This window comes from Mus caroli, unplaced genomic scaffold (genome assembly GCF_978045245.1).
Source record: "Mus caroli unplaced genomic scaffold, Mus_caroli_1 scaffold_13, whole genome shotgun sequence".
In the NCBI taxonomy this organism is placed as follows: Eukaryota; Metazoa; Chordata; class Mammalia; order Rodentia; family Muridae; genus Mus; species Mus caroli.
In genome coordinates, this window is record NW_028227268.1 from 87,681,416 (window position 1) to 87,697,744 (window position 16,329).

Genomic DNA, 16,329 nt, shown 5'->3' on the forward strand with positions numbered 1-16,329 from the left:
CAGGCTGGAGAGAGTGATAGGCCTAGTGTCGGCTTACAGTGGCGCACGAGGGAACCACTGCACAGCAGTCATGTCAAATTACATGCTCCAGTCTGCTGTCTAAGGTGTCTCCTAAAAGCTTGTGTGTGTAAGGCTTGGTCCAGAGTCTGTGGTGCTGCTGGGAGGTGGTGGAACCTTCAGGACATAGGGTCTATGTGGAAAGCCCTCTGCTCACTGAGGGGCATAGGCTGAAGGGAATGATGAGACCCCGGGCTCCTCTTCTCTCTTTGCTTTTCAGCTGCCATGAAGTGAGGAGCTTACTCTAATACATGCTTCCCACCATGATGAGAAAGTCAAAGCAACGAAGCCAAATGACCATGGACTGAAATCCCTAGAACTGTGAGCCAAGAGAAACCTTCCCGCTTTCTAAGTTGGTTGCCTCTGGTATTTGGTTACAGCTGTAGCAAGCCGCCCAACCTACAGGGTGACTTAAAGAGACTCAGGTGTAGGAAGCACTGTCTTTCAGGACAGTTTGAAAGTCATTTAAGCACAGTCCTGTTCCCTGGGTGCTCTTGAATTTCCTCTCCTTGAATTGCATGCTAATTGTCCTGCTTTCTTTCTTAAACTAATAAAAGATTAGGATGACATTTTGAAAAGGGCACCTCATTAAGCAGCCTCATCTCCATTGGAGCACCTGGCTCCGTGCACAGTAGCCAGCTGGCCATTTATCTTATGGTAATGAGGTGTCATCTCCCACATGGGCCTGCCTTCCTTTCCTGCTTCTGTCTCCAGTAGCACCTTTCTCCCTCCCACCTGCCACTGTGTGAGAGCTGTGTCTGTGTGGGACAGGAGGCCCCAGAGTCACCTGGTATCTGCTCTGTAGGAACAGATCCTGTGGCCAAGAGGGGGAGGTCTTTACCTGTACACCGTGGTTGGAGGGGAGCTCAGGCTGTCATACACCAGCCTCACGTGGCCCTGGTAGAGCTCCAGTGCCAAGGGGTCATTGTCTCCCTTGTAAAGGAGGATGCCATTGTCCTTGTCAGTCGCCACCTGGGGAGAGCAATCAGGGTGTGTGGGTTAGGACTTACCCAAGCTCCAACCTCACCTGACCCGCGCCTAGCACCCTCTTCAGATGGCTGCCTCGGAGCACAGACCAGATTAGAATTCAAATCCATGTCTCTGTCCCCATCTGGCCTTTCAAGTGCAGAAGGCAAGTCTCAGGTTTATACTCCAGCAAATGCTAGCTGAGCTAATTGCTTAGACAAATATGCATTGAGCAGTACTGTGTGCTGTAACATCAGGGTCATATTGAGCATGTGCGGTGTGCTGTAACATCAGGGACACACTGAGCATGTGCTGTGTGCTGTGACATCAGGGTCACTTTGAGCATGTACTGTGTGCTGTGACATCAGGGTCACTGACCTCTCCAGGGTGCTCAGGTCCCGAGCATCCCTTACAAAGAAGAGTATCTATGTTGAAGCCCTGTGCTCCTCCCATGTGCTTTCCATTAGCTCCAGATGAAGGCCGATACCCGAGACAGGATAAAACCCGCTATGGTAATAGCTGGCATGCATGTGTAGTGGTTACCGTCATGCTCTACCATTTGAGACTGTGACATAACCTTGTCATCTACAAACTCATGCCGGAGAACTGTGCAATCAGCTTATAAAAGAATTCACAAATAAAAACATCTCAAGTTTTAAATAAGCTTCTGATTTTGTATGGATCATATTCATAGCTATCATTGGCTACACATGGCCAGAGGGCTGTGGGCTGGGCGTATCGGCAGGGGCTCAGTGTGTCCATACATGTTTAGTATAGTGGCAGTTTTCTTTAAAATGTTTATGATCTGTGGCTGGTTGTGTGTGTGTGTGTGTGTGTGTGTGTGTGTGTGTGTAAACTGGGCTGGTTGTATCTATGCATATCCAAGGCCCTAGTCCTAATCTGCTTCTTCTACTAGGATACGATGTGATCCAACAAAGCACCGCCTCCTTTGAAGCCCCTGTCTCTCAGTATCAAACATATAATAGTTGTAAACCAAGGCTAAAGACCAGAGCGCACATCAGTGTATCCTACGAAGCAAGCAATGTGTTCAGAGCCAACTGGGGGAATCTGAACAATACCACTGTCTGGGCTTCACCCCAGAGCAAGTCAGTTCTAGCCTTTGTGGGCAAACATAGTTTGAAAGCTCTACAGGGGATTCTGGGTGAGAATTCTAGGATTGCTGCTGAGGCTGGAAGCCAGGCTTTCGTAGAAGCTGCCCTGCTGGCCAGTTGGCTCCTGGGTGAGTCTCCACAGGATGGGCACAGGTACATCCCATTTGGGTGTCTGGAACACTGGGGGGCTGTTCTGGTGGGGAAGGAAGAGAGCAGGAAGGGTGGTGGCTTCCTATCTGTGCCAGCATCCACCCCTACGGTGCAGCCCTGCCCATTGGTCAGGCTCTGCAGGGAGAGGATCCTCTTGTGCATCTTCAGCCCCAGGGTCTGGAGCATGGCCCGCTGTGTATAGGAGCCCAAGATAATTACAGATTAATAGTTACAGGTGCTGAGTAATTACAGATGCTCCAGATTCAATCACTTGGCTAGGGTCACAGAGCCCTTGTGTGTGTCACGGAGCACCCAGCAAATGCCTGGGCTACTAATTGTCCAGCCCTGGGCCTAAGCTGTTGAGAAAACAACTTGGTTCATACTAAACTCTTTCCCACTCCCTGACTGTGTCCTGCTTGCCTGTGCCTCTATGCCTTTGCAAATGCAGATCTCTTAGCTAGCTCCTCTCTGGCCCATGCCTTTGCTTGGTCACCCCAGTCTCTTATCCTATTCCCCAGAATTTAGGCAAAGTCCTCCGTAAGTTTCGGATCTGGCTTAGCTCTTGCTTGCATCTGGCCAGCTTTCTCTGATCCCTCCCTCTAGGCCAGGAGCATGTCTCCTTTGTGCCCCTTCAGCATCTACGTCTCTTTCCTTATCATCCCTGCTGCTTGGCCTTACAGAGCACTGGGTATCCATTGTCCAGCATATGATAGTTGCAGGAGTGATTTTTAAGGAATGAATGGGTTAGGGAGGAGTTGGTGTCTGCTGTGAGACTTACCAGGGACTTCTTATAGACCACTCTGGCCCAGCTCCTGCAAAGCTCATATTCTGGAAAGAGTCAGGCTTGCTAATGATCTGGGAAACCCCAGCTGTACTGTGAGGGAGCCTCACTCCTTCCAAGTCGGGAGGGGAAGAACATATATACCTGCAGGGAGATGTTGGCCTGGGGCCGGACCTTGGCGGAGGCCAGTTCCACATAGGAGTCCTTGCCCACGAAGTTCACAGTGATGAGCTTCTCACACCTGGGTCCAGCAAAGCCTGGGGGACAGCGGCAAGTGGGCTCCTGCTGTACCACGATGCACTGCGCCCCGTTCTGGCACTCGTACTGGTCGCAGGGGCTGGTTTGTAGCAGAACCATGGGTGGGGGATGCTCACAGAAGAGCCCACTGGAGAGAGGAGATGGGAGAGAGGAGACAGCCATAGTTATCGATAAAGAGGAGAGCTGTAGTGGGAAGTTCCATCCTTGCCTCTTAACTGGAGCAAGTCCCTTTCTTTAAGTTTCTCTCTCAGTTTTTCTTTCTCTCCCCTCCCCTGCTCTTCTCCTCTCCTTCACCCCCCCACCCCCAAAATGAGTCAGAGCAGACAGCTTGGCTCAGTGGGTAAAGGTGCTTGCTGCCTATGACCTGAGTCTGATTCCTGGTCCCCATGATAGGAGAGAACTGACTGACTCCCACAAACTGTCCTCTGATTTCTATAAGAGTAGTGTGGTGTAAGTGTGTGTGTTAGTGTGTGTGTGTGTGTATGTTTGTATAAGTGTGCATGTACATACAGTAAATAAATAAATAAGTAAATGAATAAATAAATAAGTGAATAAATGTAAAAACAAAAAATTAATGAGTCAGACTAGCGTGAAGAGTTCAGAGTCATCAGACTGGACGGAGGTGAGTCTGTACAGTTGAATGAATAAACAGAACATGGCACAGCTGGCCAGCAGGGGGATTCTGCCTTACCAAAGAAGGAGCTTTGATACCTACAACCACATGGATGGACCTTGAGAGTGCTGTGCTCGGTGAGAGGGGCTAGCACTGCCTGACTATTCACATGAGGTACCTGGAGAAGCTGGTTCACAGAGCCAGACGGTGGAATGGGACGGTCAGTGCTACAGGGAGGGGGTGGGGAGTTGTTGACAGTGTTGGGGTTGGAGGTGGTGGAAGTTGAGTTGTTGATGGCGTCGGGGTTAGAATTCTGTAGGGCGCAAGGAGCTCTGGAGATGGAGAGAACACTGTAGCTGAGCTACCATGTGACTCTTCTGTTGAAAACGATTTATTTAAAAAATAATTTTGAATTACGTGTGTGTCTGTGTGTGCATATGTGCACATGAGTGCCTGTGCCCGCAGAGGCCAGAGGGGTTGGATTCCTCCAGAGCTGGAGATATAGGTGGTTGTGGACGACCTGATGTAGGTGCTGTGAACGGAACTCGATCGTCTGCAGAGCTGGAGATATAGGTGGTTGTGGACGACCTGATGTAGGTGCTGTGAACGGAACTTGATCGTCTGCAGAGCTGGAGATATAGGTGGTTGTGAACGACCTGATGTAGGTGCTGTGAACGGAACTTGATCGTCTGTAAGAGCAGTGAGTGCTATTAACCTATTAACCACAAAGCCAATGTGACTTTTTTTCTCCTGAGACAGGGATTTCTCTGTGTAATAACCTTGGCTGTCCCGTAACTCATTTTATAGACCAGGTTAGCCTTGAACTCCCAGAGATCCACCTGCCTCTGCCTTCCAAGTGCTGGTAAGGTGTCCATCACTACCACCTAGCTTTTTTATTTTACTTTATTTTATCTTAATTTAACATGCATCAGTGTTTTACCTGCATGTATGTCTGTGTGACGGTGTTGTATCCCCTGGAACTGGAGCTACAGACAGTTGTAAGCTGCCATGTGGGTGCTGGGAATTGAACTCAGGTCCTCTGGAAAAGCAGCTAGTACTCTTAACTGCTGTGCTGAGCCATCTCTCCAGCCTGTGCCTGCTCTTACCACTGTTGAACTGTCTCTGTAGGTTCACTGAGAGCTAGGGAGAACTCACAGCTCTTTCTTGGCTCACTCTCTTGGAGGGAGTCTATGTCAGAGTTAATCTGCATATTTCATATTCATGGTATCTATCGTGTACTGATTTCTGTCTGAGTGCCCTTTAAGTATGATCCCTGCTCCCCAGTTTCCTCCAACCCCATGCTTAACCCTTCCAGTCCAGGTTGAGGGGAAACTGGAGCCTAGGTGACTTCTATGTGCCCCACTGACATCTAACCAAGTGCCCAGTGCCTCTGATTTGACCTTTCTTTCTTCTAGCACCAATTCCAGAAGCCGATCCCAGATGCTCTACTGTGTCACCGCCATTTTTCATTGTCTTCTATTATTTGGTGCTAGGGACTGAACTTGGGCTCATAGGCTCAATAAGCATGGAGCTACAATCAGTTCTTACATCTTTCCTGCCATTAAGATGCCACACCATTGTTAGCCTCCAAGTACCCACAAGCTAGACTCCAAGATGGTGGCATCCTGCATTAGGTAGAATGGTGCACATGTGACACTGTGAGCTTGGACTCAAGCCCAACTTCTGCATCGAGCTGCCCTGACTAGCTGCAGGGAGGCCTGCAACCCTGCCTCTGCCTTCCATCTAGACCACGCTACCTTCCTTCTGAGGTGCTCCTCTGTTGTACCTGAAGCCCTGGGGGCAGATGCATGTGTAGCCATTGACCTCGTCCACACACTGGGCTCCATGGCGACACTTGTGAGCTACACAGTCATCGTTGTCTGTCTCACACAGCTTTCCACTGTAGCCAGGGACACATTCGCACCTGGAACACAGGCAAAGAGAAGCTAGCCCAGGGCCTGCCAGCTTGCTTGCAGGTGCTCTTGTGCCTTCCCTTGCCAAACCTCCCTTTCTAGTTCCTTAAGGGTTCACTAGGCCACCCTTGGCTACTGGGCTCCACTTGTGGTCCATGGCCTTTGCTCCCAGAGTAATGTAGGGGATGAGACAAGTTCTGTTTTCAGAACCATGCTGGGAGCATGAGATGAATCCCACAGCAATTGGGTCAGATTTGGTTCCTTCTACCTAGAGTTGACATCCCAGGTGTCCTTAGTGTCAGACACCCACCTGAGCATCTTCAAGGACCATCTCATCAGATCCTTAGCAGCCTGCAGGGGAGAGGGCCCTATCCAAAGCAGCACTCAGAAAGCACTCAAGCCACCTCCCCAAAGCCTCATCGAGTGACAGGAGTGACAGTTACGTCTCGTGTGTCAGATGCTATTCTAGGTGTATTGGCACTCATGGCTTCTCTTTCTTCCATATTCTCTCAAAGCCACGGCTTCTCAACAACCTCCACTACTCTGGAGTGCAGTGAACATCGTGTAAAGTCAGACAGTGAGATATCCAGATGATAGCAATGAGGATGAAGGAAAAGATGGCATTGGTGCTACCCTTGCCTTTGTTTTATTGCTTGTTCAGACATTCAAGCTAAGATAGCAAGGTTGAAAAGCTACTGTTTCCCAGAGGACAGGATGGAAGCAGCTGTCCTCACTCAGGCCCCAGTCCCACTGGCCCAGACCTCCCTAGAGAGCCCTGGGTCTACAGCCCTTCCATACTTGGCTATCACCAAAACTAAGGCTATATGTAGACAGAATGTGAGTCTGCGGCTCATCTATTTGAGGTAACACAAAACAGAAATTCCTGCACAGAAACAGACCTGAGAGTGCCCAGAGCTAAGTCACCCTTACAAACATACATGGACACAGTGTTCACTGGCCCCTCTCCCTCCTGCAAAGCCAGTGCACCTCTCTGGCCCATCAGCTCAATTCTTCTGGGCAGAGTAAAAGTCACAATGCCACCTATCCAAGCCCAAGGGCAAGAGGGCATAGGCAGGGAGTTCAGGGCAAACAAGAGCTCTGAATTCTTAGCTTGCACCCTCAGGACCTGACAAGAAGAAGGAGGAGGAGGAGGAGGAGGAGGAGGAGGAGGAAGAGGAAGAAGAAAGAAGAAAGAAGAAAGAAGAAAGAAGAAAGAAGAAAGAAAGAAGAAAGAAGAAAGAAGGAAGAAGGAAGAAAAGAAGAAGAAGAAGAAAGAAGAAAGAAGAAAGAAGAAGACCAACCAACCAAAATAAACCTAAAGGGATTTCCCATCCCTCCTTCACTGTAGATAGAGTTGGGTAGAACCCCAGCACTGCCCCAGAGCTAGGTAGGACAGCTAGGGAAGATAATGGAAAGGATATGGTAACCCTGTAGAAACCGTTCCATCAGAATATGTGTGTGTGTGTGTGTGTGTGTACACATATATATGCATACATAAGATAAAAATAAATCTTTAAAAAAATTAAGAAATGTCTACCACCATAACGTCAGCCATTTTCCTAAAGGAGCAAACTAGAAAGCTGAGAATGGGAATATGTTTTGTTTCGATACTTCAGTTGCTGATAAAACTGGGCCTGGCAGAGGGGCAGAGGAGGATGGGAAGGGTGAATGTGGTCAGGGCACAGTGATGGGTGTGTATGCATAAGGATGTTGAAAGGAAGCCCATTACTTTGTAAATGATCTAAAAAATACATATAAAAACGAAACTGAACGCCCCAGCCTTGGCAGGCACCTGAGTTTGCAGTACCTGCATCCAAAAGAGCCCTGGAGAGTGCCTGGAATTAACCAACCTTCTCCAATGTGCAAACACCCCCACCCAACACTTAACAGGACAAAAATAAACTTTCTAAAGCATGAAGTCCAAGGCAAACAATGGGTAGGGAAGCTACCCTCTCTTCCAAACTCAGTGGTGGAGGCCTGAAGGCAGAAGTGTCTACAGAATTCTATCAGCATGGCCTTCTTCTCAGGTATTCATGATGAAACGAAACACCTAAAGACTTTGCTATTTAAGAGAAAAAATGTACCCAGGTGGTGGTGGCATACACTTTTAATCCCAGCAGGTGGATCTCTGAGTTCCAGGACATCCTGGTCTAGAGAGTGAGCTCCAAGACTGCCAGGGCTACACAGTGAAACAGGTTACAAACAAAGAAACAAACAAAAAAGCAAAAAATGAGCCTCTGACTCAGGGAGCCTGGGCGGGACTTGCCACTACATTCTTCACACATTTCCATGAAATGTTGGTTTCAGGACCTTACTCCCTATAGCAGGGTCTATACAACACTTCTTGGATTACAGAGGCAGCAGGTAGAGCCACTTCAATTCTTTCTGTTTTTCAAACACTTTGCTGTATCTGCTATGTTGACAATGTGTAAAGTCTGTGTTGGATCTAGTGACCCTGGGCCAGGGACAGCTGGAGTATCTGGATTTAGCTGAGAAATCAGCCAGACCTGGATTGACTTGCAAACCCTTCTTGGTTCTCTCTTGGTTCCCTGGCAGCTGGGTGTGTGTCACTGGGTATTCACTGGGAGGACCCTGGTTTCTCCGGTGGAACCTTGACGTGCTCCTGAGAGTAGGTACTGCATGGAGTTCTCATCGTACACAAGTCTTCGTTATTATTTTCAGGGCCTCTGAGCAGATCTGCCTAACACTGAGACCTCATTAAAGTGTCTCCAAGGATCAGCAAAGGTCACCCTGAATGCATCACTGCCTCTTATTAGTATCCCTCTAGGCTGTGGGACATCAGGTGTTTGATATCAGGAGGGAGACACAATAATAAAATGCCTCATTGGGAGAATAGATTATTGTTTTGAATATATTTGATTATAAACACTACAGTTACTGATTTGGCTTCCAGACTTTCTGAAACACTGTCTCCTGGGAGACAGGACATATAAGTAAGATGACTCAAGGAAAGCTTGGCTGGTTCCTTTCTTTCCTATCTTGTCCCAGATGCAAGGGCCCTTGATTATAGTCCAGGGTGAGGTTTTCAGAGCAAGCGTCAGAGGACAGAAATCTAGCATCTCTACCTCTCTGTGTCCACACCCACCCTGACCAGTTTCAAAACCACTGACCTCTAGGTTCACTGTTTAATTGATCTTGAATATTTGTCTCCCCATTCGTATAGCTGAGGGCTAGTCACCTCTCACTGTTCCCTCCTAGCACACTGAAACCCTTTGCCTGACAGTCTGGGCATCTCTGCTTTGGGTCTGAGTTTGAATTTTGCACATATCTTCTTTCCAGTTTGCACGTCACACAGTTTTGTGCATCTGCAGTACATAGCCTTGTATTTAGTAAATAGAAGCTTTCAATTGATGTTGGATCCTGGGGTGGTGGGAGTCTGGGGGTTGTGCTCAGGTGACCACATCTCCTGAAACTCCTGCCTAGCATATCTCAGCGAGGCACAAGCAGACAGGTAGACGTGAATGGGGTGGCACACAGAGAAGCTGTGGTTTCTTTTATCTTGGCAAAGCCACAGGCCTCACACCTCTTCCAATAATTACCTTAGAGATGAGCAATGAGCCCATGATGTCCCCACAGAAAAGGACAGGAAAGATCTGGGGGAGGTGGCTCAGTGGGTAAAACCCTTGCTGTGTAAGTCTGAGGACCCAAGTTTACATCCCCCAGAACCCACATAAAAGCCAGCCACGGCGCCGCAAACTTCAGGCTTAGTGAGAAATCCTCTGCCAACAATCCACATCAACGTGTGGCCTGCACACATGCCAAGCTGCTGAGTGCACCCACACACACATGTGCACACACACAGAGAAAGAAAGAGACGACATATGGTAAGATACATTCGCTCAGGAACTGGGTGTGCTTCCTGGGCTGCCTCCTCCTAACTGGAAATTGCTCACGTGGTCCTCTGTTGCTGTTGGTGATGGAGGAGACAGCTTCACCCAGGGCAGTGTTGCTGAACTGAGTCAGGACTCCTGGTCCCATCTCCTCCCTCCCACAGCTGCCATAGTCTAGCAAACTTTCTGTGGCCATGGGGAAGCAGGGACTACCAGGAAGGCTATACATTGGGGAGCTACCTCTGATGGTTCCTTCTGCGGATGCCTTGTTTCAGCTCTGGAAAGGAGAGAGATGCTAAGAAAGAGAGGAGAAGGTAGGAAAAGAGAATGAGAGGGCAAAGGGAGGGGAAGAGGAAGAGGAAGAGGAAGAGAAGACATATCCACCTCTTCATCCTTTTCTATCACTAGAAGAATCCAGAGAGGAAGAAACTGTAAAAGATAAAAGCAACTTGGGGAAATATGAGCAGGCCTGGGTCAGAGATAGAGACTCGTGTGAGTACAGGAGCGAGGAAGACGGGTGACTGGTTGTGCAGGGAAATGGGGACAGACACTACCTGACTCAGGGCCTCAAACCCAGGCTGTTGGAGGGAGAGTCCTCAGGGCTCTCTGCCAGAGCATGAAGCCGGGCCTTACCTGAATCCTTTGTCCAGGGAGATGCACTTGGCCTCGTGCTGACAGAGGTTCATCTCGGGCACACAGTAGTCAATCACCTCATCACACAGCTCCCCTGGAGGTCACAGGGAAGAGAAGTCAGGCATCAGCGAGGATACTGGGCATCGCCAAGGCCACAGGGTTGGATTTGACCCACCCTAGGTCGTAAGTCACGGACACCAGGAATCCTACATTCTTTTCTTAGTTTATCCTTTCTATGGCACTCTTGACTCAGTTTCCCTAGAGAGACAATGAGAAGGTCCCTGGAGTCTCTCTTGGACAGTCAGCACCATCTGGCTGTTCCTGGAGTTGTTGCAGCGGAAGCACAGGGCAGACCCTGACTTTGGGTTGTGCTTGTCCCCTCCTTCTCTCACCCACTGTGTACTGAGTATGAGTATCGTCTGTCTGCACTGGAGGCACTGTACCAGGTGCTGGGAACACAGCAATGGCCAGTTCTTACCTTCTCATTGCTTAGTGAGCATTATCTGCGGCCAGGTAGGCAGTTACTATTCAGCGTTGTAAATGGGAGGGTAAACTGTGGATGCAGAGGGGGATCTACAACCCTGCTGAGGAGGCCAGGGGAAGCTTCCAGGGGAAATGGGCCAGGCATGCTATATCTGCTATGGGCAAGAAAGCCCTTTGCAGGAAACAAAATATAGAAGCAAGCAAATACAAAGACAAAGGGTAGAGCAGAGACTGAAGGAAAGACCATCTAGAGACTGCCCCACCTAGGGGGATCTAGGCCATATATAGACACCAAATGTAGACAGTATTGTGGATGCCAAGAAGTGCATGTTGACAGGGGCCTGTCATATAGCTGTCTCCTGAGAGGCTCTGCTAGAGCCTGACAAATACAGAGGTGAATGCTTGCAGCCAACCATTGGGCTGAGCAAGGGGTTTCCAATGAAGGAGTTAGAGAAAGGACTGAAGGAGCTGAAGGAGTTTGCAACCCCATAGGAAGAACAACAATATCAACCAACCAGAACCCCGCCCCCCCCTCCAGAGCTCCCAGGGACTAAACCACCAACCAAGGAGTACACATGGTGGGACCAATGGCTCCAGCTGCATATGTAGCAGAGGATAGCCTTGTTGGGCATCAATGAGAGGAGAGGCCTTTGGTCCTGTGAAGACTCTATGCCCCAGTGTAGGGGAATTCAAGGGCAGGGAAGCGGGAGTGGGTGGGTGGTTGGGTGGGGGAACACCTTCATAGAAGCAGGGGGAGGGAGGATGAGATAGGGAGTTTCAGGGGTGGAAGAACCGGGAAAGGGGATAACATTTGAAATGTAAATAAAGAAAATATCCAATTTAAAAAAAAAAAAAACAGAAAGCCCTTTGCATGGTTCAGAGAGGGAAATAAAGGAACCTGCAGTTCTGATCTCCAGGTATATGCCACCATTGAAGTTCACAGTGCTGCCAAAAATGCCTAATATGTCATAAATACGGAGGGATGGAACGTGTGGAAAAATCCAATACATGTGTGTTTGGGAATGTAGAAACGGGGAGGAGACAGGACTGTGTCATGGAGCAGTGAATGAGTTTAAAGCAAGGATTTTATTTAACTTTCCCTAAAAAATGTACTTGTTTTTATATTTATGCATATAAGAGTTTTGCCTGAATGTATGTCTGTGACCACATGTATGCCTAGTATCTGCAGAGGTCAGTGTAGGGCATCAGATCCCCCAGGGCTGGAGTTACAGTGTGAGCTTCCAGGTGGGTGGTGGGACTCGAACCCAGGTCCTCTGAAAGAGCAGACAGTGTTTTTAACTGCTCAGATTGGATTTTAATTTTGAAAAAGCCAAGTAGAAGGTGATATAAGAGAGGAAAATGTCTGACTATGGATGGTCTTTCCAGAAGGATAGGGGGTTGGGGTCAGGAGCAGAGAGGAGGCTGAGCGGGACAGGAAGTATGAAGGTGGCTGGGCAGTGACTGTGTGAGGCCCAGCCTCAGAGGCCGGTCTCTGCTGTGATGGGGCATGGCTGACCCCTGCTCTGCCCTGATTTGTCCTGAGCTGCACGTCTCTACATTTGCCTAGGGAGAGGCACTGTGTTCTTGGGAGGTCTCTTCCTTTTCCTAGTCCCCTGCAGAAACTCGGGAATAGACAAGCGTCTGCTTGGGATGTGGATGTGTTTTGAGACAGAAACCGTAAACCTTCCCCGCTCAGGTGCAAACTGCAACATATCTGCAGTATAGTCCAGTGACCTGCAGATAGCAGGCGGGGCCCCATGGGGCACAGGGCACAGGGCACATCTCAGCTGACCATCTGTATGCTGGAAAGTTGTTAAAGTGTGGCAGTTTGAGCCTCTTTACCCTCTCCTTAGCCTCGGGCATTGTGGTTTGTGATTCTATTTTGGCACTGAACATATTCTTTTTTTTTTGTTTGTTTATTTTATTTTATTTTTTAAGACAGGGTTTCTCTGCCCTTCCTCCTCTGCAGGCATGACGACTGCTTCAGGACACCATGTGTACTTCCCGCCTCCTGCTCCACTTCACAGAAGAGCTGGGCTCTGTGGACCATGGCAGGGAATCCCTAATAGAAGCATCGTATTTCTCCTTGCCTTAGGTTTGGATTTCCAAATGACGTTATGGATGGCTAGGTCTGTAACGTGAGGTTTTGTGGGGCGGGGGAAGAAGAGATCAAACACATTGGGAATGAACACAAACAGCACTCCTCAAAGCAGGAATGTTCACAGCTCTACCCTGTCAGTTTGGTTCTCAGCCCCAAGAAGATGGTCATTACTGTATGCAGTGTTTCTCAAGCTTTTACACTTATTACTGTTTTTATGGGTTGACCTTTCCAAGAGTTCATGGAGGTGCAGTCTGGGTCATGCCACTTCAGGTTGACTTCGTCACAAAGCAGGCTGCCTACATCACTTGGTGACATTTTGCTTCCCTAGCTAATGGTATATTTAACTATACTCAGGAGGGGTTGTGGATGTAGGTAACAGAGGCACTGGGCTTTGAAGAGATTCTTGAGGATTCCTTCCCATGGGATGGGAGCCTTCTGTATATTCACCAGTGGGGACCACTATGGTCTCCCACCACCCCAGACTTCTTCCCCTGATGCTCGTGTTTTTTGGCCTGACCTTTAAGCCTCTTATGAGAAGGAGCTGGGTCTTGTTCAGTTTTGCATCCCCAGTTCCTAGTAGAGTGTCTGGAAGGCACATTTCCAGATCCAGACACCAAGAGTAAAAGCATCTCTCTGCACAGCCTCAAACATGTGTGGCTCCTAATGATGGGGGTGGAGGTAAGAGCCACACAGACCGATGAGAGACTCGTGAGTACATTCTAAAGTGGTGAGGAATTAGAGGTTTCCTCGGGACAGGGTGAAGATGGAGGGGAGGGACAAGCAACACAGAGGGTATTGGGGAGCCCTCTCTTGGAGAGGAGCTGGGGGTTCTTCCTCCTACCAGGATATCATAAGAAAATTGCATCCTCTCAATGCTTACCCTTGACCTCAAAAAACACCCCAACATGGGGCTCGCCCCTCAATGTCCGTACCTGTGTAGTTCGGTGGGCACAGGCATGCGTAGTTGTTGATCCCATCTACACAGGTGGCACTGTTTTCACAGTCGTTATCCTCACAGTCATCTGGGTTGATCTCACACCGCTGTCCCTCAAAGCCCAGGGGGCAGGAGCAGCTTTAGGGGGCCGTATGTAGAAGGGAGGGGTTCCAGGGTCAGGGAACAGGCAGAAAGGGGGGGTAGAAAACACAGTTTGTCAGGTCTCTCTTGTGGCTGGAGGTCTGAGACACATTGGCCACTGAGACCTTGGGGACCCAAGGAGGAAGACACTTAGGAACCTACAAGGTCATTTTGTCTAGCTACTGTCGCTCAACGTTCTCTACCTTGTCTGTTGCTTTGCACCAACAAGGCCCCTACACTTCCCTCAAAGCTCGAAGTAGTTTTCCTGGACATGGCTTAAATCCCTGCAAGTGTTTTTGACCCCACCCCCATCCCCCCCCGTTTCAACCAACTCCTCTGTGGGGTAGATGGAGAGGGCCAGAAAAGCAGCCTCCTTCCCCTGCAATAATATTTCATTCTAAGGCAGACTTTCTATTCTGAAGGGTAAACAGGGCATCTCTGTCAAGATAACTAGGCAACTCGGGAATGCATTCTGTGCTGGCACTTTCTAGATCTCTGACTTTGGGTAGTTATGAGATTTAATGAAGGTAGAAAACAAGCGGAGGACACACAGCAATGGGAAGTCACTTAGTTCTAGGGAAAAAACCCCACCATAACTGTCTCCACTATTGCTATCCCTGTCAGGTCCCGGCCTCCAGTGTCTGAGCAGATGAAGTGGGAGGATCTCTCTCCTGCCAAGTCTGAGGACCCTTTGTGCACTTATCTCAAAGGACATCCATCAGCAGGTGTGTTGCTTGCTTTTGCCTCTGCTATGGTAACTCTGTTGGAGATTACCTCTCCCCACACTATCCCTGCCAGACCTTACTCCTAGAAGTGGCTATGCAAGGTTAAAACACAGACAAGGCCTGGGCAGCATTGAAGCAGCCAGGGGCTAGGACGTGCTGAGGGGTGGAGGGAGCCAGTGTCTGATGACAGGCTTCTATGAAGCTCCCTCTTTCAGGACCCAAGTTCTGGTCAGAGAGTGAGGGGCAGAGTTAGGGGTGTCCATGAAAATGCTCCAGCTGTAGACCTGAAGTCCAGGCCTCTACCTAGAGATGACTCTGATTGTGCAAGTGGATTAAAAAGCAAACTAAGCTAAGAGAAAGCCAATTTCATGGGCCTAGAACACTAATTTACCTGTTTACTTACAACTCAAAAATTCTATCACATTTTCTACAAAAGTCTACAGACTTCTGAGGTTGAGCTCATGTAGGGCAGAGAAAACATCGTCTTATTCCCCTTTCTCTTATGGACCCAGGACATCATGAAAAGGGCCAGTTCTTTATAGCTACACAGGGGCAGGTACTCAAAGGCCTTAAACAATGGCGTTAGCTTCCCCCCAAATCTAATTCCTTGGGTTTTCTGGGGTCTTGGGATTGCCTGGCAGGGGTGACAGACAGGATGGCTGGTCAACAGAGTAGATGCTGCTAATGGCTGGAGAGAGGGTGGGGAGGATGTCAAACTCTCCTCTGTCCTTATCAGGTTCCTTGAAGGGGCTCTTAAGATGAAGCTTTTAAAAGGTAGATTGTGACCCCCTTATGGGATCCTGCAACTGAATGTAGGGATTGTGAAAATTCTGGCAACAGTCAAAGGTTTCTGAACACAGTCCAGCATTTAATTAAAAATCAAATGCATAATGGATCCCAGGTGTTTCTGGCTGTGCTTGCTCGTGCCACATCACAAGACTCCTCTGCAGCTTCGGTTCTGAGCATGCATGTACCCTTTGCTCCGTATATGCTGTCACACCACGGTGCAGAAACACCTTTGCACAGATTGGAGACGATTGTATGTTATGAATTTGCAGTATTTTTACTGCACACATGCAGTTTTCTACTGTTACGGAAACATAATGGTTTGAATACAGAACTGTGAATACTAATGAAGTTTTAAAACTAAAATAGTAAAGGCTTTTTAATATTTTCCTACCGTCGCTCCTCATCAGGTTGGTATATCTTTGGATTGCATTGTGTCAGAGTGTTTAATTTTCTAAGACTTGCTGTTTGACACTTTGGTTGTAGGACATAAAGAGATCAAGCTAGAACGGACTGAAAAGCTTTCTCTCTATTGACTAGATTTCAGAATGCCAGAGGGTTCTATGTAGGATACTGAGGGAGAAAAGTTTTTTTAATGAGCTTACCCCGTGTTGGGTGTTCCATGCTATAATACTGATCTTCCAGACAAGATGTGACACAGGTGTAAAAGCGACATGACTGTTATGTGTGTAGCCAATTTTTGATTGGAGCTGATGAATACTTCATGGGAGGGAATGCCTGCTGGACAATGCACACCTGGGCCAAAGCCCATGGCTCAGGAAGTCGTAGGCTCAAGGATAGAACTTAATACTGTTGTTTTGCTAA

The 16,329-nt window shown here is 48.5% G+C and overlaps 1 protein-coding gene across 4 annotated transcripts in view; it reads right to left on the reverse strand.

The window, feature by feature from the left end:
• The window catches only part of Slit3 (slit guidance ligand 3), a 587,543-nt gene that overhangs the window by 20,076 nt on the left and 551,138 nt on the right, over nt 1–16,329 (reverse strand). For all 4 annotated transcript variants that reach the window (XM_021178434.3, XM_029484039.2, XM_085829030.1 and 1 more), the window contains 5 exons: nt 13,851–13,990; nt 10,335–10,428; nt 5,724–5,861; nt 3,211–3,451; nt 899–1,029 (listed from right to left, as the gene is read on the reverse strand). In XM_021178434.3, coding sequence (XP_021034093.1) covers nt 899–1,029; nt 3,211–3,451; nt 5,724–5,861; nt 10,335–10,428; nt 13,851–13,990 — 744 coding nt within the window. The remainder of the gene's footprint in view (nt 1–898; nt 1,030–3,210; nt 3,452–5,723; nt 5,862–10,334; nt 10,429–13,850; nt 13,991–16,329) is intronic.